This window comes from Melospiza melodia, chromosome 3 (genome assembly GCF_035770615.1).
Source record: "Melospiza melodia melodia isolate bMelMel2 chromosome 3, bMelMel2.pri, whole genome shotgun sequence".
Lineage (NCBI taxonomy): Eukaryota > Metazoa > Chordata > Aves > Passeriformes > Passerellidae > Melospiza > Melospiza melodia.
The window spans coordinates 34288655-34316169 of NC_086196.1; the positions used below are offsets into that span (position 1 = coordinate 34288655).

Sequence of the window (27515 nt, forward strand, 5' to 3'; positions counted from 1 at the left end):
TCAGAAAAAACAAGTATTTATTCCATATTCATAGAAAAATACACTACTTGTATTAAATGTCCTTGTGCTTAGAAGGAAAACATGAAGTTTAATCCATATTCTGCAGCAAATTTTGAAGTGGTGGCAGCTGGAGAACAAATTCCCAGTATGGGAACAAAGTTCTTAGCTCAGTGCTGTCCTTCAAAAGTCAAATATAAGAGTTGGTGTCCCGGTGTTTCCGTTTCTTGCCACATTTTCCAAAATGACTGTTGAAACAGAAGGAGAGAGGGGTATAATTGTGAAAAACCAGGTAAATATGTAGTTTAAGTTGTAGTCCAAGCTGCAGTACTGAAACATTATTTTTTTCCATAGAAAATTTCCTCTTTCTTTTGTTTGTACATTGAATCAGGCAAAAGTTGTTAATGTAATATTCAAAGCCTCTCCTTGAAACTCATTTATAGCACTAGGACCTCAAATTATTTAGCCAAGGTCCCTGGATATTTGCAGGGCAGTCTCGCTTGCTGTGTGCCAGGAGTGGGTAAGCTGTGCCTAAAACTCTTCAGCTATAAATCCATCTCATATGTGACTTTTAAACGATCTCACAAATTGTGGAATTGCATCTATAAGGGGCCCTTCTTCACAGGATGCTTTGACTGAGGTAATGGCTAGGTTTTTTGAGCAGAGAGTTGCAGACTATGCTTTGCAGCACCTCTCTTGTGCACTGTTGTTGCTTTTTGCTTCCAGAGATGCATAGGACAACTTTGTGTCTCTATGAGAAAAATACAGGTTTTATCGCCGTACATTATTTTAATAGCCTTCCTTAGTGATATTGCAAAGTCCAGCTTTCTGTTGAGGAAAATACCACCTGCTCATGGCATCTACCCAACTAGGGAATTTACTTTGACACTGGAAAACATCAATACTTTATGACAGTTGGTAAAGTTGGAGGAGAGCATCCCCTGGAAACCTCACCCAAGTGTAAGTAAGAAAATCCATCTCATACCTTGGAAGCTGCTCCACATCCTCCACTGTCTCTGGCAATGACATTCCCTTTGTCTCTGGTAGAAGCAATACCAGGAGGCCACAGACAGCTGCAAGAATACCTACAATGAACATTGAAGAAATACAAAAGCAATAAGGACATTGTTACTTTTTTTTTATTTTCAGCATTTATCCACTGAGAAAAGTTTATTCAGATTGAGTTTGAAGTGAGATGTTTTAAGTGCGTCAGCTATTTCTGATTAACCTATTCTAATCAAACACCTCTATGTTACATTAATTTAGCCTATTACAAAATCACTTGAGGGCTAGGAGCTCATTTGCAGCCTGATCTCTGCAAAGGGAGATCTTAGAAGTCAAAAACCTGAGGTAAGTGCACATGGGCAAATGTACAAAAACAGCACAGGAACCAGGGTGGGATTTCTCATGTAGAACAAATCTGCCTTTTCTCAAAGGGCTCTGTCATGTGGATGCATCTGTGTTTCCTGAAACCTCTGAGATTTTCCTGAATACTCTCTTCTTTATCCATGGCCAAAGTAAATTATGTGGTTCAGAACAAAAACTCCTCCTTGGGGAGCAGCATTCAGATACAATCTGAATTAGGAATGGATATTCTGGAATCATTTCCTGCATAGATATAATTCATATTAATGTATTAAGTCAAAAATAGAAGGGCTGGAGCAAAAAATCAAATGTTCCCTGAGTGTTGCATAGTTCACTCTGATCCTCTCTCATTTTGTAGCTGTTTACTTAAGACAGAGGGGATTCATATGTCCCTCAGAGGCAGCAGAATTTAATAATTAGATAATGCGAACACTGTACTTCTATCTATAAATTTTCTTGAAATAATGGTAATCTTTTGAAATATTAAAGTCTATTGTCTTTCCAATTTTGTTTTCAGCTAAAGTTGTCACTGGTGCAAATTTCCCCTCATATTCTATCCTTTTCATTTTGATTTTTTCCAGTCACATCTACCTTGTAGAAAGAAGTCTGGTTTACCCACAGACTCCCATGCAATTACAGAACCTAGCTGAAATTTTTCTCAGTCTTAAAGCACTTGACATAGCTCAGAATTACCTAAGCAGACCTGAGCTCTTCCACACTGTGCAGAGCAATCACCTTTCACCCATTTGCCATTCAGCCTCTTGCTCTAGGCAATAAGGTGGAGAAGCACTGCTCTGCAGGGTAGATAAGGCCACTGCTTTTGACCCAAAAGAAAAGCCCTGTTAGGAGAAGGATATTTAAACCAAAAGTATATTGTAAATTAAATCTTACTGAAAATAACTAGAGGTAGCTCCAACCAAATGGCTGCTAATCGGAAAAGCAGGAATGGGGCTATGATCCCACCAAGATCACACAGACTTGAACACAGGGAAACACCAAAGTTTCTGCAAAAGACAAAAAGTACCAGATATTAGAGAGGGGCTACCAAACAGAGTAGCCAGAAGTTTCAGGAGTAGAATGTAGACTTAGCTCCAAAATTATCTCTTCAGTGTATGCCTTCCACATTTTTTTAAACAGTGGCTATTCAGAGCAGGAAACTCTGGAGACAACCAAGTTTAACCAAAGGACAGTGAAATCGGAAATGGTGAAAAGCACAGGGAAAAGTTGAAAGATTCCTGGGAGCTTGTGACATACCTCAGTGTTGTAGGGTACAATTCACTGTTCACTAGATAGACAACTTCAAAAGCTATTGTGATGCTCAGTCTTCCCAGCGTGGCAACTGTTGTTTTGAGCCATGGGATATCTGTTCATACAAAAAGAAACACTTCTGCATGAAGTGTGCTCTGCCACACCAGCAGAGCATTTCTGAGAACCCAAGGCCTGTCAGCAGAAATTATACCACAGGAACACTGCAAATCAGACTGAAAGGCTGCTGCTGTAGGTATCAATCTATAATGGCATTTATTGCTTTCAAATGTTATGTGAGATGGAGATTAGAAATCACTAGAGTTGATTGATTCAAGATACTGGTGGGGCATAACAGCATGGGTGGGAGAATAACCATGATAAGCTTCCACATCCAAATTGTGCTCCACAAAGGAGTATTTTTCTACAGAGAGATGTTATGCTGCAAGAAACACTGTTGAGTCACCTCCCAAAACCTTCTGACCCCAAGGAAAGTACCTCTAAAGCTGCATGGAATCATAGAATCACTTAGGTTGGAAAAGACTTTTAGGACCATGGAGTCCAACTGTTAACCCACCCCTGCTACTCCATCACTAAACCATGTCCCTAAGTGCCACATCTACACATCTCTTAGAAACCTCCAGGAAGGCTGCATTAAAATCATTCTCCCTAGAGCAGTCCATCTACCCTTTGTGATTTTTCTAGCCACTCCTAATTATGCTAATCCTGGTCATCCTCCCCTCCCCTTCCATCATACCTGGCACAGGCTGTACCTGGCACTGCCCCGTGGGCTCTGCCCAGCTCTCCCAGCTCCACTCAAGCTCTGGTGAGCAGCCACTGCCCTGAATACATCAGCAGGAAGCCCTTGGACATCAGCAGGGATGCAGTGGCCACTCACACACAGCAGGGCAGAGCTGCCCCTCTCATTGTGAGCAACCCCTCTCTGGAGATCTGGTGCTCTCTGGAAGTGCATGACAAGGAATGCGACAAGCACTTCTGTCACGCTCTTGGGAGAGGGCAGTCTCCTGCACGGTCTAACCATGACTAGGCAGACAGAAAGGCAAGTGAAACAACAAGCCTGAACTTGGCACAAAGGGGAGCTCTGCCACTGGAGAGGGCTCTGGCACTGATTGAGTTTTCTCAAATCTTCAGTGGAAGAAGACGAAAACATTTCCGTTTTCCCTGAACCAAAAAATGAGACACTTGGGGTTTTTTCCCTTCCAAAACAACCAAACAAACCACCATCAAACTTCATCCCATGTTGTAAGACACTGCTTTTGCCCTGAAGAGTTCTGTTTTCAAAAATATATAAGATAAACAAAGGCTGGAAAGAACAAAACAAATCCACATCATCTCCATGGCATCCCTTCAGTCCATCAGACTCCCAAGGTGATGGTGACGTCCATGTGGGCCCTCCCTCTGCCAGGGGACTGGAATTTTGTGAGCAACACAGTGTGAAGAGGCTCAGATCTGAGAGCTGCAGTTTTTTCCATCTGGATAAACAGACTTCTTTAAAGCAGGACTTGGACCTCAAATGTCCAACTGTAAGTATCTTAATCCCAAGGCTGTCCTCTCCTACTGAGAGAAGGCTGTTGGCAGCCCCATGATATATACCTTGAGAAACTAAAACCTCTTAGGATGGCCAGGACTGTCCCTCACTTTAATAGGAACAGTTCTGGGGAGGAATAAGCCTTTTTGATGTCCATTGAGCTTCCGGTCCCCAGCCACAATAAGGCATAATGCTATGGTTATATACAATCCAAAGCACCTCCAAATGCCTCTCTAGGGATACAAACCCCCCCCCCCAAAAAAAAAAACAAACAAAAAAAAAAAAACCAACAAGAACAAAAAATACCCTCCAAAAAAAGGGTAGGGAAGGTAGGGAAAGGTAGGGAAAACACTTTAAAGAAAGGAGAGAAGTGCTGGGAAGCCTTTGTGCAATATCAGACCTTTTCTCTGTCCTTGAAACCAGATAAGAATGGCTTAATCAAAAGCCATATCTTTCTCCCAGCCTCTTAGTATTGTCCAAACCCCTGGGAGAGTGAGGGCGAGGCAACAATCTCTGTGATGCCAACCAAAGCCCCTACATTGTGTTGTGATTTGCATTGTTTTGTTTGTAAAGGAAAAGACTTACCAAGATGAGTCACCAAAATCACTGATTTCTTACATCACTAAGTGTGTTCCAGGCCAGGGAATGTATTTTCCCATTATGTTTCTATGTTTTCCCCTTGCATTTGCCTTTACAGAGCGTGCAGAGCCTTGATAGAAGTTTTCTCTAGGGCTGCTCCCAGCTGTTGTTCATAACCCATCAAAGAGATGGCTGTTCCATGTGCCAGGGAAACAAGGTGCTGTGCTACATGCAGATAGGGTGTGCTGTTCCATGACTAGGTGCTGTCTGTATCACCAGATGCTTTTACTTTTACCTGCAGCTCTGTGGGCTCACTATCCTTGCTCAGGGGGTGCCATTGAGCCGCAGAGCCTGTCCCAGGGCAGGGAATGAATTACCTTCTGGCAGGAAGGCAGTGATGAGGCACGCCACGCTGGCCACGATGTTGCCCATGGCGAAAGGCAGGCGCCGGCCGATGCGATCCATTGTCACTATGATGAGGAAAGCAGAGGGCAGCTCCACAGCTCCTGAGATGAAGAAATCCAGGTAGAGGTTTCCTCCGGTAATTCCCAGGCGCATGACAAGCCCCTGGTAGATAAGGGCACTTGTGAACCTAAACAGCAGAGGGAAAAAAGGGTTGGGTGGCAAACAAATGGTTGCAAGCAGCTGGAGAGACCCTAAAAGACACAAGGGAATCTTTCCTCAAGACCCCTCACCCAGGTAACAAACTGGGTGACATGGGCACTCACCAGGCGTACATCAGGATGAGCGTGTTCCTCCTCATCTGGGGAGTCCTCACCAGGTCCAGAAAGGAGGGGTTGCTGACCTCCTCGTTGGTAATAGTGATCTGAGGAGACAAGTGGGCAGCAGTCAGCTGTCACAGGCAGGCAGGCACTGGTGGGGATGCCAAGGGACAGAGAGAGAGAAACAGCAAGCATTTCTCACAGCGGCTTGTGAGAAGTTTTAGGGAGTTGGAAAAATGTGATAACTTGTTGAGTATAAACAATTTGCAGGGGGTGTTTTTCTACTTTATTTTTCTGTTCCTCTCAAGGACAGTGCATGAGAAAGATGTTTCTGTTAGTTAGCCAAAAGAATAGAACCTATTGTACCACTGTGTAAAAACCACGCGGTGTGACGGTGTTCACAGGGATCTTAGGATGAGGGAAGAGATGAGGATCTGACTCCATGTTTCAGAAGGCCTGATTTATTATTTTATGATATATATTATACTCAAACTATACTAAAAGACTAGAAGAAAGGATTTCATCAGAAGGCTAGCTAAGAATAGAAAAGGAAGGAATGATAACAAAAGCTTGTGTCTCGGACAGAGAGTCCGATCCAGCTGACTGTGATTGGCCATTAATTAAAAACAACCACACGAGACCAATCACAGATGGACCTGTTGCATTCCACAGCAGCAGATAACCACTGTTTACATTTTGTTCCTGAGGCCTCAGCTTCTCAGGAGAAAAAATCCTAAGGAAAGGATTTTTCATAAAATGTGTCTGTGACAGCATGGTTCTTTTGAATAAAGCCTTCTTTGCCTTTTCTACGATCCTGCCTCTCGCCTGTTCCTGCCTCAATCTCGGCGCAAGAGCAACACACTGGGACACAGTTTCTGTGTAAATACAGTGATCAGCAATATTCCAGTCCAGTGAGCAAAGGTGTTGACAAGCCAGCTTGCTGCTCATAGCACTCCAGAGCAGTGCACAGGTGTTGGAACAGCTAATAAATGGATATGGCTGTTAGCTTTCCTTAATGAGATGATTGTGCAAAAATCAATTTAAAAATCGCCAATCTTAACTTGAGAACGGAAAAATTATTTCCTCCTTGTTGACCCGGATTTACTTGGAAGGTAACAAGCAATCATTGTCACATCAGGGCCACTGGGCACAGAATTGCCTTCTGCCAGGGACGGCAGGGAGGAGCAGACAGGGCAAAGTAATGGGCTCAGAGAAGCAGGGAGAGAAGGGCTGAGCAGCAGGCAATGGGCTTGGCAACATCACTGGCAGCAAGCTGGGCAGCAGGAAGAAAAGGGGAGTGAGAGAAAGAGCAGAGATCTATTACATCTATGATCTATGATCTATGATCTAGCTTGAGTGCTACAAAATATTCAACCAGTGAAATTCAGAGGGTCCTGATATAAATACACACACGCTGTGCTGAACATGGCTTCTACCCTGAAAAAAATAATGTGCTAAGTATGAATTAATGGTTCTCATACTGCCTACAAAGTATAATAAATCTGCTCTCAGCTGCCTGCAATCAATCACAATGAGATACTCAATGAAACTACTGGTTAGAGGGTTTAACCCTAACAGAAAAGAGCAGGATTTCAAACAGTCCTGTGTTTATCCTTTGAAGTTCATTGCTGTAGATAGTACAGAGCCAGAATACCAGTAGGGCCAAAAAGGGATTAGTTACATTGATCTAGGCTGTTTTTAACTCTGGCCAGCAGTTTTTAACTGAGCCAGGTGTGAAAACCCCTCATTCATATGGTCATTTGGCAAGTGAGGAAGACCCCAGGAAGATAAGGCAGAGGCAATTTCAGGCAGGGACCAAACATGATACTGCCCAAGACCTGGCAGCCACAGCTGGGATTGCTGTCAGCTCTCAAAGCAGCTGTGGGGAACATGGGGTTAAACCTGCTGTGCCATTTTTAGAAGGATTTTAGGCAGCCTTGCTGCTTTAACTCTCCATTATTGACCCCTCCTGAGAGGAGGAGCTAAGAGAGGAGCAAACCCCTCTCTATTACCACAGCACCTGCTGCTCACAGAGGGGCAGGAGCCCAGGCCAGAGGGGAGACAGGAGTGGAAAGACAGAGAAGCTCAAGGTAACATGCAGATCCATGATGACAACACAGGTAAAGCCAAAGGCATTGCCTGAGGGTCTCATCAGCTCAGCCAGGGCTGAGCCCAAAGCTTTCACCCTTTGTTTTATTATATCATAAGGTAGCACAGCTGTTTTTCAGTGAGATTTGGCTGGATGTGTTTACACATGACTTTTTCCTAACTGATTGACACAAAGCTTTGTAAGTAAGACAGAGAAAGCCCACACTTGTTTGAACTTCCTTTCTACTCCCTCTCACTTTTCTTCTGTAACCAGAGCCAAAAGTTTTCTTCAAAGCACTGCCACTTGTGCTGCATGCCAGAGTCCTTAGTGAGGCAGGCTGAGGTTGCTGGGTTTCTGCACTGCTCTTGGACTCTCCATAATATGGTTATAAAGCTGCCATGTCTGTTGTTTATAAGAACAGGCTGCCAGCCATCAGTTGTGACTTTGTGCAAATATGGTTTTAGATCTCTAGAGGACTAAAGATAAATTCAGCACAACTGCCGCTTGTATTTTTATGTCTTAATAAAGTCAAAATAACCCCCAGCATGACTGAGCACTTTTTTATAGATGAAGAAAAAAAGCACTATGGAGAGTCAACACTTTGCAGGGGAAAAAAATCCTCTTTTTGTTCTGTGAAGTCAAGGAGAGCTTTGCTATTCACACCAGTGCAGTCAGGAATTCAGTGACAGGGCCCATGTTTCCAAAGATTTGAAAACCCTAGATGAGCCCTTTATAACTTCCCTCACATTGTCATGTTCCAGCAAAATTACATATCAGTTTTCTCACAATGATTTTTGTGTACATAGTTCTACACATGCTTAATTCTTCATGGGCCATGCAGGCTTATATGTACGTGTATGTATATAACATTTACATATGTAATTTAATGTATTAAGAAATAAACATGTCTAGAGATATTCTATAGGGTAGCAAAAAAAAATCTGTAGATAAAGGGACAGGTTTTGATCCACAATTCCCTTAAGAAGCAGCTCTACTCAGAGGGTTGCAGTTCATTCTGGTTTTGGACAGAGACCAAAATTAGAAAATTAGTTTGAAAAACTCTCCATGATAGAATAAATATGAGCAACTGGGAAAAAAGGGTTTATAATTTAGAATTAGTTTAATAAGTTCTGATTGGCATTGGCCTACACCAGTGTCATAACTCACAAAGCAAAAGCAGCAAATGTTTATCCTTTTTCATATAAAGGTCATCTGTGGTTTCTGCAAGCCAGCAAAAACCCAAAGCTGCAACATCCAGAGCCGTGTAAGAGACTTGGCTGATGAAGTTGATACAGACATACTGGAAAATCTGAGCCCAAGTGCATTGAGGAATAATGCCTCTCACTTCTTCCTGAGCCTCCACACCTGCAGCACTTAGCCTGAAATTCTGGAGCTGCTTCATGAAAGAGAAGTCTGATATCAGTTAATGTGAGAAATACCCTTGATCCATTACCCATGCACTTCCTGGAGATGCTCTCTTTCCCCTGGACACAGCAAAAGGATGACAGAGATTCTAGGAACAGAGCCAGTGCAAATCTGGATGTGTGGAGGTTAATCTGTTACAGCTGTGAGTGGCTTAAGGCCATGAGCATGGACACTTTTGAAAAAAAAAAAAAAACCAAAACATAAATACAACTTTAAAGAAAAAACGAGGAAAGACATCTTTTTGACATGATGCTTTGAAAATGCTGATGTTTAGAGAGGAAGTGGGTGTATGAGTGTGGGGCTGAACGTGGAGAGGAAGCTGCAGAAGCACAAACTTCTGCTACATGACTTGGGGCATCTTGGCACTGCATAAGTCTGACCTGGATGTGGGAATCACACTGGTGTATGTGCCCCAGCAAAAGACCATAGATTCATAGAATCATAGCAAGGTTTGGGTTGGAAGGGGCACTAAAGTTCATCTAGTTCCAGCTCCCTTGCCATGAGCAGGGACACAGGGACACTGTCTATTAGGCCAGGCTGCTCAAAGCCTCATCCTGCCTGGCCTTGAACACTGTCCGGGGTAGGGCATTTACAGCTTCTCTGGGAAATCTGTTCCAGTTCCTCATCACTCTCACAGTGCAGATTTTCTTCTTAACATCTTCTTAACATCTAAAAATCTAGAACTGCCCTCTTTCAGTTTGATGCCATTTCTCCTTGTTCTGTTCCTTCATGCCCTTGTCAAAAGTCCCTTTCCAGCTCTCTTGTAACTGTCCCCTAGGTACTGGAAGGCAGCTCTAAGATCTCCCTGGAAATTTCACTTTTCTGGGCTGAACACCCCCAGTTCTGTCAGCCTTTCCTCACAGGAGAGGTGCTCCAGCCCTCTGATCATTTCACAGCCCTCCTCTGGACTTCAACAGCTCTATGTCCTTTCATAATCTCATGTGCTTTAGCAAGGGGTTTAACAAGGTGCTGCACCTGGGTCCAGGCAACCCCTGGGATCAGCACAGGCTGGGAATGAACAGACCAGGAGCAGCCCTGCCCAGAGGGACTTGGGGGGCTCTGGTGGGTGAGAGGCTGGACATGACCCAGCAATGTGCACTTGGATCCCAGAGAGCCAATTGTATCCTGGGCTGCATCCAAAGCAGTGTGGGCAGCAGGGCCAGGGAGGGAATTCTGTGCCTCTGACCTGCTGAGAGCTCACCTGCAGTGCTGCATCCAGCTCTGGGGTCCCAGCACAGGAATCATAGAATGTTTCATGTTGAAAGGGACCTTAATCACTCCAGTTAACCACATCTGTTCTCACTGAACCATAAGTCCAGTGCTGCAGTAATCATGGACTGAGAGCCAGACATTTGCAACCAACACAGGACAAGCCAAATGCTGCAATGTCATAGCAGCATTATTTGCATTAAATGCATCAGTCCTTTCAAGTTCTGCCATGACCGCTGGCCAAAGGACTGTGACTCTAACACTTATCATCCTACTTTGTGAATAGTGATATCAGACAGAGCTTCCTCATTTTCTCCCTGTTGGGATGGAAGAAAATTTATACTTGAAATCTAATTTCCTTTTCTCTTAGAGTTGTAAAAGGAACTTCTAGAAAAAGAGCCGGGAAAGTGGATCATGCTATCTCCACTCGCTCTGTCACATCAAATGGCAATGCTATGAAACACCACTGCCCCTCAGGGTAGTTTCTGATATTTCCCACAAGTTTTTAAAGTGGGAGTGTTACAAAAGAAAGACCTGATTCCTTGTTTTGCAAGCTTATTTTTTTCAGCCTGTATATTTCCAGCCAGTTTACTTTTCCCATGTTGCAATTAACAAAGTAGTTGTGTGACTGACAACAAACTGTTCTGGTGTGACTCTTCAAGAGTGCTGTCCATCCCTTAGAGAGAATGCACTTTAACACCACTGAACCTTCCAAAGCTTAAGAAAGCTTTGGAAGAACCTCTAGCTCAAACACATGACTGTACCTCTGAGTAATGGGGTGAGAGAAATTTCCCATTGTGTTTTGCAATGCTGCGCATGATTTTCAATGCCTTGTCTCCCTTTTTGCGTGTCAGAAGCCAACGTGGAGATTCAGGAACCACCCTGTAAGAACACAAAAGTTGTAAATAAGGCTTTTACCTTGTAATATCATAAGTAAACCAAAGTCTTTTATCTTTTACCCTGTGTTAACACAAAACCCAGATTTGTCAGTCTTTGGGACACAAAAACTCTGTTGAGGACTGCTTTTCCAGACAGCCTTCTGTAAAATATTTGATCCTAGTGGGCAAGAAAGAAAAAAAGAGACTACATCAATACTCTGCAAAGCTGAAAAATCAGAAATTTTAATATTGTATCTGCACACTGGTTGTCAAAAGTACAACCAACAAGCAAAGAAAGTTCCTGTAGAACAGCAACAATGAAAGCCAACACTAAACATAGAGTAACACATAGAGGCAGATCAGGAAGCTTCTGGCTGTATCACTGTAAGATACACACACACAAACGTATACTTCTTTTATAAACTGAAAAAAGCAATACCACTGATGGGTGCTTCAGTTTCTGCTAGCCTAGGGTTAAGATGATGCACTGTTTTAAGGTTCACAGCAGGCAGTGTTTAAGGAGGCAGTTCAAGAGGAGGCTCCTTGGGTGCTAACTCTTGGGATCCATCCCACAGGACCGCTGCACTGAGACAGGTGTTTGCCATGGCTCAGAGCTCTGCTTTCTCATCAGCTGTACTGCCCAGCCCAGGGGACCTGAGGGCAAGGTCAAACTTTAACTAAGTAGATAATGGAAGGCAGAAGTGGGATCTCATGGCTGATAGGAAAAATCAACTTCGGTCAAGTTAACTTATGAAACAGAGCAGGGTTCTGTGAAGGGCCAGTTGTGGCTGATCAGAGAGGCAAACTATGGGCAGAAAAACTAGAGTAATGTACGGCTGTGATTCACTAAAGAGGAATTACAAATTACATAGACAACAATGTGCAAATATCTTCTTCCTAACCTACATCTTCCACTCTGGAGACTTGGAGCCACAGCAGGACTCCCAAGGTGCTCAAATAGCAATAGCAATAATGACAAGAGCAATGACTGCAACATTACCAATAGTAGAGCAGGAAGAGGAAGTTGGGCAGTGAAATGGCCAGCTGGATCCCCTGCCAGGTGGGAATCAAGTATGCAATTCCAGGGAGAATTATAATTCCCAGGGTAAAGAATATCTGAATCACAATTCCAACCATCCGCTGATCGGAACCAACGATCTCCGTCACTGAGCAGAGACAAAGCCACAATGAATAACACAGAAACAAACCCAAGTCGAAAATAAATTATTAGAGGTGAAATATAAGGAAGGCTATGCTGTATCAGGCCACAGCTGTGTCTAGCCCAGCATTTTGTCTTCAGCAGTGCAGGCGTTCACTGAGGCTGTCCAGGGCAAACACGAGTGACACCTCCTCATCAGCTCACCCACCCTTCTCCAGCCAGAGGGGCTTCTGACTTTGTGTTTGCTACTGAACCACATAGGGCCACAACAGGGGTCTGAGACTGCATCATGATCATGTGCTTGGTGGGAAATCCTTAGCACTCTCCCTGGTGCAGTTTTGGCACATGCCCAGACAAGGGGATCCTTCAGGCAGAGGCTGCTCACAGCAGGTAATATGGACAAGGCATCTGTGGGGAGGAGAGGTTAACCATATCATGGTTGCTCTGAGGGAAAGGTGTGATACAGTCTGGTTTGTTCATTTATTAGGAAAGTTTTAGTTTTTGTTGTTTGGGGGTTTTTTTAATCATTTGGTGGATTTTTTATTTTGTGAATGTGTCTAATAGCTCTGAAATCTATGCTTGTTTTTCAGGCAATATCCCATCTCACTTCTTCATGCATTGCTCACAAATGAAGTAAGCAATGCATGAAGAAGTGTCTCCTGTTTTTTCCAAAACAATCTTCACTACAACACCTTCACAGTAAAAGCAGAGGGTATTACCTTGGCTTGCAACATGCAGAAAACATTTTCTTTTAAATTTATTTATTTATTTATTTATTTTGCTAAAGGAGACACAAATGTACAAGTAACAATGGTTTGTTTTGGCTGGCAATGCAGAGAGATATGACAGCATGACCATTTTTATGGATTATCCATCACCTCTGCATAGCTCAGGGGCAGCTCTGTTGCCTAAGGATAGCTGATTAGCACTGCCCCCAAAAGAACTGGATTGTATTTTTACATACATACAAAGGGAGGTTATTGGGGCAGCCTGAAGCACAGATCAAGAGCTTTGGGAATGTATTAATTGCAGCCTCCCTCCTGGTGCAAACAAACCTATGATCTGTACATGTATGTTTCTTAAAAGATGTTAGGTTGGCAAATACTCTGGGTGATTCCCGGAGATAAGAGTTGATCCCTGAAGGGATTTGGAAGGAATCACTCTATCCAAGAGTCAGGCACCTTGCTTAGGCCTGCAGTAATACAGTGTTCCTGAGGTTCTCAGGATCTCTGAATCTTTCCCTAAAGTCAGGCAGCCTGATCTGAGCATTGAAAAACATTCCTTTCTGTTAAAGCTTGGCCATTTTAAGGAAGCCCTGGGTCTCTCATAAAACATATTGATGGTTAGAGCACTTGCCAAAGTCTCAAGATAAGATCTCAGCTTAAAATTAAGCCATGTGCATGGAAGTAGGAGGAAAAGCAGCTTCTGGTCCTTTCCCTGGATCTTGGACAGGAGCTGCTCAGCAGTGTAACTTAGCCCAGAAAAACAAGGTTCTTGTGGGCTTTAGGTACTAAAAGGGCTAGACTGGTATGTTTGCACATAGATCATCACAGTGCTCCCAGGTCTCACTGTAAGTGTTTATGTCTGGTTGCAATTCCACTCCCATTCATCTAACTTCCACCAGGAATTTTAAACACTTGTCACAGGCCTCATGGACAACAGCAGTGCTACACCCTATATAACGTTATCACAATGTTTTGGATTATAACAGTAGATCACCAAATGACTGGTTTTATTTTTAAGTAAATCTGGCATCCTGTCTCTTGCAGGATGCCTTCCTCAATGTCTGGATTTTTCATGCTTTATGACTGCCTTGCTGAACCTGGCAGGCATTCAAGAGACCACAACAGTATCCTTTCCTCGTCAAAAGGAAGCTTGCTGTGCAAGGAGCTTCATTGCTATAGACTACAGACTGATGAATTATAATCTACCAAAGATTCTGTATCCCTGCTGCTTTGATGCTATTTATAACAAAGCTTCCCTTTCTTTTCCCATTGCAGGAAAATAATAATCCTAATATGGAACCTGGTGTCCAGCCTTGACAGTTAGCTAAAGAATGAAAGCAGCCATCCAAGCTGTCCTCCCAGTGAGGAGAAGCAGCTAACTCCTCTGAGCATCTGTGTAGGACATTCAGACTCTGCCAAAATAAACCATGTCCCTGTTTGTGTATCCGGTTTGTTTGGGGCTTGCTCTGTAGAGTTTTTATCATCCTGGTGATCTTCTATGTAATAACAAAAACTTTATATATCAATAATCCATTCCCCCACCTCTTAATCATTGGAGGACAAATGCATTAACCAGGATGGATTTGGGTTACTCTTTGTCTGCTGACTCCAGGCCAGTGCTTTGTTCCCAAGAGAAAATACAATGACAAGCGGATGCAGCCAGAGTCTTTGTCCTCCAAAAATCCCTCACTTTCCGTAAACAAGAAAGAAAGAGGGTAAGAGCTCTCACCAATCACGTAGCATGTCATCCAGGTTCCCTTGCCAAACATGCCTTGGAGAAACCGGAAGATCAAAAATACAGTAAAATTTGGTGAAAATGCCACTATGATACCACATATCCCAACCCCAAGGCAGGAGAGCAGGTAGATGAGGATTCTGCCATATCTGTAAAAAAAGGAAAAGAAAGTGGAAATCATCAGTGGTACCTATTAAATATCCTTCAGTAAACATCAGCCAGAAAGCTCCTCTTTGCTTCCTTTTTGTTTCTGTGTCTTTCTGCCCTTTCTGGGTCCAGATGTGCACAGAAAAGTTTGGAAACCACAAGAAAAGCTCATTTTGTGGCATTTTAAGCTCCAAACAGAACCAGTAATTACAACTGCTTAAAGTTTCCAGCCCAAATCAAAGGAAAGATTACATTGGCTGGGTTTTGTTAACTCAGTTTGGGGATATCTATCCCAAGAGAATTAAACCTGCAAAATGCTGACACGAGCCTATTGCAGGTGATACTGAGAGTGGTTTCCCCTCCCAACAAACCAAAGTATGAGCTCATACTGTACCTGTCAGCAGCATAGCCCAGGATGAATGCCCCAGCCAGGAACCCCAGATTGAGGATGGCCTGTGAGAGATCCAGCATCCAGGCATTGCCACACACAAGGTCGTACTGTGGGAACAAGGGAGAGACATAAACACCCAGGTGAGTCATTTGTCACCCTCAGGGCAAAACATTACAGAACTGCATAGGTCCGCAGGGAAGGGGAAGAGGAAGCTCAGATTTGCTTGCTCAATAACAAGCACTTGGTGGGCCCACTCTTAAAGTGCTCATGAACAGGGAGAGCTCCTCCTTGCCAAGAGGATGCTGTCTTTCATACATTGCCAAGAGGATGCTGCCTTTCATACATTGGTTGTCCAGATTTGGAAAGCAAATTGCTCTTCTGCAAGCAGCACCGTTAAATATGGTGCCAAGGCAGAGTCCTGACTTTGTTTGGTGCAGAATAAGGGTCCGCAGCCACTGCCAGTGAAAACAGCATCTTAGAGAAATCTGTTCGTTTAGTTATTCTCCTTAGTGCCTTCTAGATAAAAGCAAAAACATGTGGTCTCCAAGGAAACTGAAAACAGATCTCAGGTCAATTGCAGACACACTGAATATATGTTTTCTTGCTGAAGCTTTCCCAGACTTTTCTGTTCCTTATACTGCAGCATCTGTAACTGCCTAGCACTGCTAGGGATGGGAGTGGGGAGGAGAGAAGGCAAAGGGAAGGGAAAAGTGGTTGAGAGGAAGGAAGGGGCTGTGAACTAAAACGAAACTAAAATGGAAGTAATTCTATAGGCAGCATGGCAGTGGAAATTACTGTAGTTGTTTCTGGAGAATAAAGACATTTAACTACTGCAGACCATTTGGGATTTAGGAGATTTCAATCCATACCTGGAGTAATCTTTGCAAGAATGAGACCTCAGGACCAAAAGAAGCCACAGACAACAGCAGCTGCCAGCATTTACCTAGAGAGACCCTTTTGCTTTCAGATGTGAGCTGTAAGAAATTTTTTTTATTGTCAACAAGGTGCTGGTTGCTGAAGCACACACAGTGTGCCACATTTGTGCTCACCAGCACATGACAACACCAAGGCTCAAGCACTCTTCTTGAGCAGAGTGGGCTCAGGGTGGGCTAGGGAGACAGCAGCCTCTTTGGCCATTTCCAATTCTCCAGACTCTAAAATGTTGTGCCATGTGCCCGAGCTGCATCCCAGCCATTTGCATGCTGTAATGCCCAGAGTATTATCTGGGCCTGAGATCTCAGGGGTCTCAGATCACACAGGACATACAAGGGGCACCTCACAGGTCTCCAACCTGGTAGATATCCCATTTCCACTGACTTTAAACAAAGTCATGGTTTGGATGTCAACCCCATTACTCCAGGGAGCCTGACTGGCCACCTGTCAGCCAAGTCAAGCTATGAGCACCTGGCTTCCACTTCTGTAACTCTGGAGCAAGAGCCACATAAACCTCTGAGAAGAATAAAACCTGCTCTCAGCTGTCTTACTCAAGGGCAATTGCAATGCCTTCCTAAATTAGACTGAACATGGAGCAGCACTTTCAGATTTCAGAGGCTGCTTAACCTCTTGCTCTTTGAAGCTATGACAATGCCAGCAAATGGTATCAAAAGATGCATCTTTGGAAATCAGTGGTGATTTAGGAGAATGGCCATTAAAAGAACATTTTTTAAAATCACAGTGCTATTGCCTGTGCTGATGACAGATGTTGGGACTCTCCTTGACCCCTTTCCAAAAACTGAAAAAACCCTGCTTTTTAAAAATTATTTTATCTCTCTCTATTGTAAACAAGCAAGGAATAAACTATCATGAAAGAAGGCAGGAGAACAAATGGATACCAGAAAGGAAGGGGAAAGTATCTTTAACGGGGAGGATTCTTTCATCTGTACATCAATTTCCTACTATTTATGCAGCAGCTGAAACTACCTCTACACTAACAATGTAGTCAAATATTGTATATATTCTGGGAAATAGTACCATACAGGAAACTTCCTAAGGAGCTAAGGGCTCTTTGAGAAGATTAGCCACAGTACACTGTTCCCCTAAGTTAGCCCTGCACTTTGTCACTTTCTAAGTATTTAAATAAATTCTGATATAGATAAGCACTTCTGCTTGCTTGACGTAGCACCTAGCATTGAAGTCATCACGCTGCTAATGTCTTGTTTTTCATTTGCAAACATAACCTTTAGAGGGGAATGTAACCTTTAAAAGAGAATTGAACACCCCGCAGAGACCTTTTCTTTATCCGGGCTGCCTGTCAGACCCACTTCAGTGCTTCAGCTGTGACCTGGCTTGGTTGTGCATGAAAGTTATCCCTATGTGCATCCCTTGGGCAAAAATAATCTGCAGCAGTTTACCCATGTTCTCAGACTGCCTGCAGTTAGTCCTTAGTGCTAACGACACCCTTCCCAAACACCTCCCACGTTCCTTGCTAGCAGCTTCCAAAAAGGCAGTGGTGTGGTGCCTCCTGTCTCCTTCTGAGCGTTCATACACCTGCCATGCACAGGCTGGTGTTTATACTTCTGAAAATGCTAAAGCATTTATTGCAGTGCCAGAGGGTGGGGAGAGAAGGATAAGAAAATGTGATGTAAAGCCTTAGGGTTTTCTTCCCCTGATCTTAAGCCTATTTGTTGTTCTGTACAGTGCTGGCTACACCCCAACAGACCCTGTTAGAAACCAGAGTTAGAAGCTGGCTCTTCACTGTAATCACCCAGCAAGCGACCTAGCTCAGCCTGCCAGCCCCAGCTAAGGGCACATCCTCCTCCTGGCTCTGCTGTGCTCTCAGCCAAGCCCCTCAGTGCACTGGTGCAGCACCCTGCACAGCCCTGCAGCTCACCTCTGCATTCAGACCTGGCCTCCCCTGCAGGATTTCTGTCCACTCTAGGACACAAACCACTGTGCACCCAAACACACCCTTTCCATTTAGGGAGCTGACTGAAAAACTGCCCAAACTGGGAAACTATCCACTTTCTCACTGTTCTCTTTTAGCCTTGGTGATGAACTCTGGTGGTGTTCACAGGGGTCCCAGCACGAGAGAAGAGATGAGAATCTTGACTCCATGTTTCAGAAGGTTGATTTATTATTTTATGATATATATTATATTAAAGGAAAATAATATATTAAAACTACACTAAAATAATAGAAGAAAGGATTTCAAGGAAAGGGGAGGGAAGGAAAGGAAAGGGGAGGGAAAGGAGAGGAGAGGGAAAGGAGGGGAGGGAAAGGGAAAGGGAAAGGGAAAGGGAAAGGGAAAGGGAAAGGGAAAGGGAAAGGGAAAGGGAAAGGGAAAGGGAAAGGGAAAGGGAAAGGGAAAGGGAAAGGGAAAGGGAAAGGGAAAGGGAAAGGGAAAGGGAAAGGAAGGGAAGGGAAGGGAAGGGAAGGAAGGGAAGGGAAGGGAAGGGAAGGGAAGGGAAGGGAAGGGAAGGGAAGGGAAGGGAAGGGAAGGGAAGGGAAGGGAAGGGAAGGGAAGGGAAGGGAAGGGAAGGGAAGGGAAGGGAAGGGAAGGGAAGGGAAGGGAAGGGAAGGGAAGGGAAGGGAAGGGAAGGAAAGGAAAGGAAAGGAAAGGAAAGGAAAGGAAAGGAAAGGAAAGGAAAGGAAAGGAAAGGAAAGGAAAGGAAAGGAAAGGAAAGGAAAGGAAAGGAAAGGAAAGGAAAGGAAAGGAAAGGAAAGGAAAGGAAAGGAAAGGAAAGGAAAGGAAAGGAAAGGAAATCTTGTGACTGACCAGAGGGTCTGAGACAGCTAGACTGTGATTGGCTATTAATTAAAAACAACTACATGAGACTAATCAAGATGCACTTGTTGCATTCCACAGCAGCAGAGAATTATTGTTTTTCTTTTCCTCTGAGGCTTCTAAGCTTCTCAGGAGAAAAAATCCTAACGAAAGGATTTTTCATAAAATGTGTCTGTGACAATGAGCTGCCATTGTGAGCAGAAATGAGGTGCTGCCAGCACAGACAGGCAGCAGGAACCAGCTCCTTCCAGACATTCTTCTAGAGTGTCCTTAACAGATGGAAAAAGCAATTCTGTCCTCCCTGCCAGCCTTGCAGCCCAGCCACTGCTGGTTGGAAATACAACCCTGTCATGAATGTCTGCACACGTGCTGAGGCTTGGGCACCAACGAGATGCTCAGATTTACCGGAGCAGTGCTGTGACTGGGTGGAACAGTGCTGGGTGCTTCACTGATCTATACAGGAGCAGCAAACCACCCGGGTGAGATCTCTCTGGGAGAAGGAAGAGGCTTTGCTCTGCTCCCTGTAGCTCCTCAGTGGTGCAATCACTGTAAGAAGGAGTGGCAACTGGATGAGCTTGTACATGACTAATGTCTGGGAAATATGGAACTGTGGCAACTTCTCCTTTTTTCATGGCTTTGGAACAAGGCCAACATTTTCCATTTCAGTTTGACCTGCAGACTAACCACAAACTTGTAATTCCTGGTACTTGAGTGACCTTTATTCACTTCAGCAGACAGATCCCTGTAGAAATATATTGTTTTAAATCACAACATGCCATTAACAGCTCCTCAAAATGTAGCATCCTTGGGGAGGAGTTTTGAAGAGCTTTGCTGCCTGTTACAATTAAATTACAAAACAACGGATTAAACTCTATGGCCAATAAAGAATTTTACAGTTATTCCCCAGCCCAATTGCAGCAGCATGTCCAGAGCCCAGACACACATTTTAAATGGCATTCACACAAGCGACCAGAAAGAGTTTGGTTTACCCTTTCACTGCCAGTGGCAAATGGTTCAGTGAGATATTCATAGTTTAAGGAAACCTAGGGGGATGCTGACTGTGGCTACATGTTCCTGAGTTGTTGCTGCGCAGTTCTTCTCCTCTCCTCTTGTCAACTGGCCTTTCAGACTGCTGTTTTTCCTACATCCTTACTGCATCAAGCCCCTCTGCAAGTGCATGCAGTGGAAAGGGAGAAATTGCCTTCTTTTTTGTTGTCTGTTAAAGCTTCTGGCAGAATGCTCAGGGATCAAGCAACTGTCCTTCTCCCTGTCTTGTTTCAAGCTGAGCACTTACCAGGACAGGAGGAGTCAGCCACTACCCTGCTGCCAGGGCCCTGGGGCTCAGGGCCTGAGGGACAGGTGAGTTCTGAAAGCTTTGTAAGTCTCCCTCCTCTCCTGTGCATGACCAAAAGCCCATGAACTTTGTGTCCCTGCCACTGGGATCACCTGTTGAGTGTCCTAGCACAAAAGGCCTTTTCTGTACTTCTCCTTTGTCTCTTCAAGGATAAAGCAAGAAAGAGGTAGAGAAAGTCTTCATCTCCTAATGGGAGAAAAGCAGCAACTGTCCTCAAAGTAACAAGAAAAAAATTGAACCCTCAAGTAGTTACGAGGGTTTGATGGCAGTGGAAGAAACACAGCCCCACTGGCATGACCCCTGCAAGCAATTGCTCCAGCCCCTCTCATACAGAGAAATCTTAGTCAGAGTTTCATTGGAAATTCAGCAGTTGCTTCTTCCTCTGCTCTCTGTGTGACCTTTCCCCTTCTCCCTCCCCTAATTAATATTAATCCCACCATGACAGTGAAAATGAGACCGGATACACTGCCACGCCAATAACAACAGTCACACTAGATCAACAATTTGAGGGTAAATTGAGTTGTTTATTCCCTTGGAGGAGGATAGCATAAGGATCAGCTGTGCTTCTTCCACCCTGAGTTTGACTGACATATTACCTCATTCTCTGAGGGACTAAAAACCATGAGACAAACATTATTTTTGTTTCCTTCCAGGTTTCTCTGCAAATGTTGACTGGTATTTTCTGAGATGGCTGGCAAGCAGAGAAGTAAGAAGATTGATTCCAGCAGGTGCAGTAGGCTATGCTCAGATTATCATCTGTCCACCTCAGACCTCACACTTCAGCAACAAAGTATTGTTAGGGCTCAAAGTGGCGTCATCTACAGTGTGAAGCTTTGCTGCACACAGGACATATTGAAATCTGTCCCTTCTGCTCAACTCCTGCCAACAAAGGCTGAAATCAGTGCTGCCTAAAATATGCCCATCTGTTCTGTAGCTGCTGCTGACCACACAGATCTCCCTCTTCCTTTCCTCCACCACCTCAGGCCATTTCGCTGCAGTCACAATTGTAACTCATGCCCATGCCTTGAAGAGTCACCAATGACAAAAAGGTCTGAAGAAAATGGTTCTTCCTTTGCACACTATTTCCAGCCACCCTGTCACAAACTGCTTGATTTGTCTCTCAGGGATTATAGTGCAAAGTGCCAAAGCCCAGAAACCTTAAGGATCAATGACCCCATCTTCAGCACAGTTTCCTGGAAAAGTTAGGTTTATTGACTTCTGTATGTCCTGAATACATGGGTCCTTCACAAGGCTCACCCAGCAGGACTTGGCAGGCAGAACACTTTCCGTTTCAAGTGCTACAGAGGTCAGGGGGTGACCTGGCTCCCCTCCAGACCCCTGGGCCAGAGCATGAGGCTGTGACCCTCCAGTCCACTGCACCCTCCCAGCACATTTGTTGTTTCTCCATCTCCATCTGCTGCACAGAAACAACACAGTCCTTTCCTTCCCTCCTCCCTCTGAGCAGCTGCTGCTGTCACCAGCCCTCCCTCCTGAGCAGTGCCAGCCACCCTCTGGGACCAGCATCATTTCAGATGGCACCAGCTGGCATGAGTCAGGAATTGATTTACCTTGATTATTTACTCTGTCAGCTTCCCTCTCCAAGAAAAATCTCAATAGTCACTGCATTCCCATCCTGCTGCTGACACAGCTTCACAGGGAGATATGCAAGGCACACTCAATTAAACCAGAGCTGATTGCACTGGACCAAGGTCTTCTGCACAGCTCCACCACATCGATTCAGCTGTGTCTCAAAATGGTATCTTGAAACCTTTCTGTCAACCCAGGTCTTGTTTGCTCACCTCAAACAGTGCAGGTTTGTGTGTGCAGCACCAGTGACAACTTTCTGAAATCTGGATTGCCCTCTCAGAAAAGCCTGACCTAAAGCAATGGAGCACAGAGACCATGGCCATGTCACTGTGATAGTGGAGCCCTGGAAAAAGTTAAAGATAGAATCTAAAATGTTAAGCTTTGTCTTTTCCCAGATCAACTGCACCTGCGTAAGCAGTATGATAAATTATATAATTGTTAGATGTGATGATTGTTTAGTAATTAAATATAATTATTATATAACCACAAGAAGAATAATGAGAAACTATGTTGGAAGTTCAGAGGGGGGCTAAGCTTAGCTGATATCTATGTATACAATAGAACAATATAAGTTTAATAGTTGAAATGAAAGTTATATAATGATAGAGTATAAAACATGATCATCTGGGATGTACGGTCGGAGTCAGATTTAGGTTGAATATACCCCTGGCACCCAGAGCTCTTAATAAAAAGCACTGCATATAATCGCTCCATGATTATGTTTTTGAATGCTAACAACTGCAGAGGTTGGGACTTACTCTCATATATATATGCCCATTGGACACCAAAAGATCTTAAGAGGGAATCTTTAGCAAAACTGCATTGCCCATCACTAGAACAAAGTAACAGGCTTTGCCATGCGTTGCTTCCTGTGATTATTTCTTAATACAAATTGCTCTTCTCAAATGCTGAAGGAAGAAAGTCCTGCACATTTGTAGGGGGATAAAATATAAGAAAATAAAGATAGTGTAGAAAGTAATCTTACCCCTAAGGAGCTGCAGCTGGGCCAGTTATCAAAGATTAGGAACAGGCCTGACTTTAAGAGGCCACAGCTGTAACCAATGAGAAGCAGAGTGCTATAAAAGAGTGGGGTGGCTGGTTGAGAAGGGAATAGAGTTGGTTGGCTGCTTTGTGAAGAAGAAAGAGTCAGTGCTCTGAGGAGCTGTCCATGAGAAACACCAAGTAGGTATGAAATTTTTGTGGTAGGGAGACAACAGCATGGAACCCCTGCAATAGGGTGACAACATACCTTCTCCCAGAACCTCACTGTACCCCCAACACTGATACCTGGGAGTCCTGCAGCAGTAGGTGATGCAGCAGGCACCCCAAGCAGTACTTACAAAGAAGTGTGTGCTTTGTATCAATCCACACTCCCCTGTTTCCCTTTGCCTCTTTCTGCTGATGCCACTGTGAACACCTTTGCACAAGACAGCTGTCTAAGATGAGAGAATGGTCAGTGGGCAGCGTGAGCAGTGAAGTACCACAGAGCCACTTATTTCACAACTCCTCACAAATTCAGCCACATGATTTCACTCCTGAAGGGTGCTCAGAGCTTACTGCAATAGCTTGTGCTTTGGCTGCCACACCTCCTGTGTGATCTGACATCTATCCAAAGGGAAGGCTTTACATGCCTGCTTTTGGCCTCTAAATCCCCTGTCACACTGCAGATCCACACTGGAGCTGTGCTTGCCATAGGCCTGGAAGCACTCCTTCAGTACACTGACTTTTCCCTCCCTCCTCTCTCTTTCTCCCTGAACAGGAATCCTGAGACTGTTTTGTAACTCCTCCTTTTGACTTTGTCTCCCTGGTCACTTCCACTGCTGATTCAACAAGACATGCCAGAAATCTTTAGCTGAAAGAAACATTTCTGCAATCATGGACAGAATGAAGTAGATGGGTAAGAAAAGAAGTCTTTGGTGAGCTAATTAAACAGAGCCTAAATTGAGTCATGCTTTATTAGAGACTCAGCTGGGAGAAAAGAGACTTTATTAAATCTGGGATATAAATTGTCTTTGCTGGGTATATAACTCATTAATAAAATATCAAGCCCCTTTTAGGAGCTGATCCCAGAGCAATTGAGTCAGGACATGCATGCCACAAGCCTCCTTTTTAGATTAAGAAATTGAGCCTCATGGGATATGATTTATCCAGAAAATGTTGCAAAACTGGGAAGAGGTTCCAAGTTGCACAGGTCACAGCCCAGCAGCCTCCATCTGAGGTGGACCTAGCCAGCAAGAGTCACTGTCTCCAGGAGTGACAGTGACACCAGCGGTGGGACCTGCTGCCCTGGCAGAGGGGAGAGACAGTCCCAGCTTTGCAGACTGTTACTCCAAGGTTCTCCCAATATGCACCTTTGGGACCTTAGGTGGGAGTGCTTGCCCAATCATCCCTTCATCCCTCCTCCCTTCCCTGGTCCTGAAAGGTCTTCTCAGCAAAGAAGGTAGTAAGAAAGTGAAGATGGATGGGATATTTGCTTGAGAACATTGAACCTTTCACTCCCATTTATTGCTGCAAGACAAATACTGTTTCCTTTTCCCATAGCTGTACCCATTGCTGTTGGAAAATCACAGTGGCTCTGTTAGATACACAAAGTGCTGCTATAAACAGACTCTGAGCATGATCTTGTGGACACAGCCCACATGCCTTCACCTGCAGCAAGGCTGAAGAGGAGAAAAATGGACAACAACAGAAAAAGAATCTCTATATTTTTATTTTTAAGGTGTGACTCCTCGCAGTCCCCCAGCAGAGGTACCTTGGAGGCAGCAGCCTGAACTTCCCACTGTGTCCGTGTCCTACGGATTGTTCCAGAGCCAGGCTGCAGCTCCCAGGCACCACTTGTGTGCCCTCCCTGCCTTCCCCTGCCAACGTGGGCAGAGACACAGCATCATTAGGGACCAAAGTTTGACACCAACTCCCTGCATGCCATCTGCAGCCCTCTGAGCAGCCTTGATGTCACAGATCATCCACGAAAGCCAGACCTGAACCTTTGCTCAGGGCCAGTCGGGTGCTCTGATTTCTCTTCTCCTGGGCACAGACCCCGCCTGAAGCTGCTCAGGGGGCTCAGGGAACAACGCTGCTGCTCGGGACAGCCCGACAGAGGATACAGCAGCCCCAGCTGGATGGGAGAAGGATGCTGAATTGGAAGGAGGGGATAAGCATCTCCTGTCAGTGTTTGCTCAGGGCTCTGCCTGCTGTGCCCAGCTCCCTGTTTTGGAGCACACAGCTCCAGTGCAAGCACCGAATTAAGAGACAGGTAGGAACCAGAGCCCTCAACTGTGCTGACACATTTTGCAGTCCAAGCACACTTTAGATTTTTCATCACTGCACGAGTGACAATTGCTGTCAGAATTACACTAAAACACACACTCCCAGCGTGCAGACTGTATATTGAATCCAAACCACAGCACACCCATGGCACAATTACAGATTACACAAAGGGTCTCCTAGGAAAGAATCTTCACTGGCCTTTTGCAGCCTCATTAAAAAAATCACTGTATTTGCCAGTGCTTACAACTAGTGATAATAGCCTGCTGTTCTCTGACACCGATATTCAGGAAAAGCTGAATGTTAGCTTTGGACAAAAACATGTTTGTTTTCTTGGTTTTTCTTCTTTAGTAAGCACAATCACTTCTGCTGACTCCTGCCAGATCTCAGATAGGCAGTCTGCCACCTGTTGTTTTTTATTACCTGCAAACTTACATGTTCAATACTGGAAATACAGAGAAGAGATTGATCCTTGTCATAGAGTACACTTCGAATTTACACCACCAAACCTGAAACTGAGCACCTGAAGCCTCAGCTCCAAGGAGTTAACTTTTTGTTTTAATCTTACATTCCTCTATAGACAGAGCAATATCTCTGCAGGGCATTCAATTTAGCGTGGGCACTTGGCTTTGAACAGCCGCCTTTCATATCAGCTCACCTTTCCCTAAAAGCTCGGTGCTGGCACTTGATCATACTCATAGTCCTGATTTGCTTGTGACTCAGAATTAAATAAACCTGCAAAGGAAAAGCAGCCAGCAAAGCAACAACCCTTACACTGGCAATCGCATTTTACCGCTGCCATCCCACAGCAGGATGGACACCAGCGGTCAGAGGGTGGGTGTTTCCTTACCTCGCCGACGATGGATGCTTCGGGCTGTTCGTAGACCCAGTGCCCGTGGCAAGGGGCGAGCGGCGGGCTGCCATTGCCATAGCGGCCGAGCGGGCTGCTGCAGCTGGCAGAGGCGTCCCAGGTGACATCCAGCCTCTCGCACTGCCCCGCGGCCGACTCGTTCCCCAGGAGCAGGGGCAGCACCGTGAAGTTCCGCTCCTCTTCCAGCGTCCAGCCACATCGCTCGCTCAGTTCGGCTGCCCCGGGGATCCTGCACCAGAAGTTGCCTGGTGCTCGCCCGAGGAAAACTACGCTGGCGAACAGGGAAGAAAAAGTGATGCCTGTCTGGCTGAGGAGGAAAAAGACCCTCTTCTGAAATCTTCCAAATTCCCCGGCCTCCTTCAAAACCTCATCGAAAGATGGCATGGTGCGAGGCGGTCTGTCCGCTTGCAGCAGCCCCGGAGGTGGCAGAGCTCTCGCTCACACTCCGCACCGGCTGCCGGCGCTGCCTACGGACGGGACGGTCTCGCCTCTCCTCGCTCCTCGCTCCTCATGTGCACGCACAGACGGACGGACGGACGGACAGACAGACCCGCGGGCGTGCGGTGCCGGCGGGGCATGAGCGGAGGCGGAGCGGGGCTCGGCTGCGGGCGGACATGCGGGCACAGCCGGGCACCGGGCTGGCACCGGGCTGGCACCGGGCTGGCACCGGGCTGGTACCGGGCTGGCACCGGGCTGGCACACAGCCGGGCACCGGGCTGGCACCGGGCTGGCACCGGGCTGGCACCGGGCTGGCACACCGGGCTGGCACACAGCCGGGCACCGGGCTGGCACCGCGCTGAGCGAACTCACGGACTGCAGGAGAAGAGAGACGGGCGTGCGTTTCCTATTCATCCCGCGTGTTGAACAGATTATGTAATGAACCCCGTTAACTCCTTCGGGACGGGCGAGCCGCGAAGCGCAGCTCCCGCAGCGCCTGCGATAAATTAATGTGTAAAGCAGAGTTAAATGGGAAAGAGCCCAGGAGCTGTTGCAAAAAGCATCAGTGAGTGATGCAGGCTCCCTGCAGGATGGCAGGGACAGAAAGAAAGTGGTTTCAAAAGACCTATCGTCTTTCCTTACAGAAATAGAAATTAGTACTCTGGCAAAGTTTAATTACTTCTCCAAGGCACTACTACAGCATCTGTAAACACCTAATCCACATGGGCCTTTCCCTTCTGCAGTATAAATAAAGGGAGGGTCACAAACTGCAACAGACCAAAATCCAAGGGTTTTATTTCCCCTAAAGTTTGATCTACCTGTTCAAGGCTTTTACATGACCTTGTAAAATTTCATTCCACAAAATCTCTCAAATATAAATATATATAAAATATAATAATTTATATATAAATATAAATGTTGGTGTTTCACAAAAATGAATGGAAAACAAGTTACATCACTTTTCTACTCAGCTGTTTGAAGAAGGGGGAGAAAGAAAGAGGGAGCTAGGATCAGGGTGCATGTGAGCAAATCTTGTGCACAACACCATGAATCAAATCAGAG

At 45.1% G+C, this 27515-nt stretch overlaps 1 protein-coding gene across 2 annotated transcripts; it reads right to left on the reverse strand.

Annotated features, from left to right (window-relative positions):
• Positions 1-26581, reverse strand: SLC22A3 (solute carrier family 22 member 3). 2 transcript variants are annotated; one of them, XM_063151244.1, is made up of 11 exons: positions 25995-26576; positions 15219-15322; positions 14672-14826; positions 12059-12224; positions 10945-11062; positions 5464-5561; positions 5113-5327; positions 2617-2725; positions 2254-2366; positions 983-1082; positions 1-245 (listed from the first exon to the last, which is right to left on the reverse strand). In XM_063151244.1, the coding sequence occupies exons 1-11, from the start codon at positions 26397-26399 to the stop codon at positions 188-190; spliced, it is 1641 nt and encodes a 546-aa protein (XP_063007314.1). In that variant the 5' UTR covers positions 26400-26576; the 3' UTR covers positions 1-187. The 2 variants fall into 2 exon arrangements, 1 of the variants encoding a protein (XP_063007314.1); XR_010027101.1 differs by lacking the exons at positions 1-245; positions 2617-2725 and having other exon boundaries at positions 25995-26581.
• Positions 26582-27515: the final 934 nt, after the last annotated feature.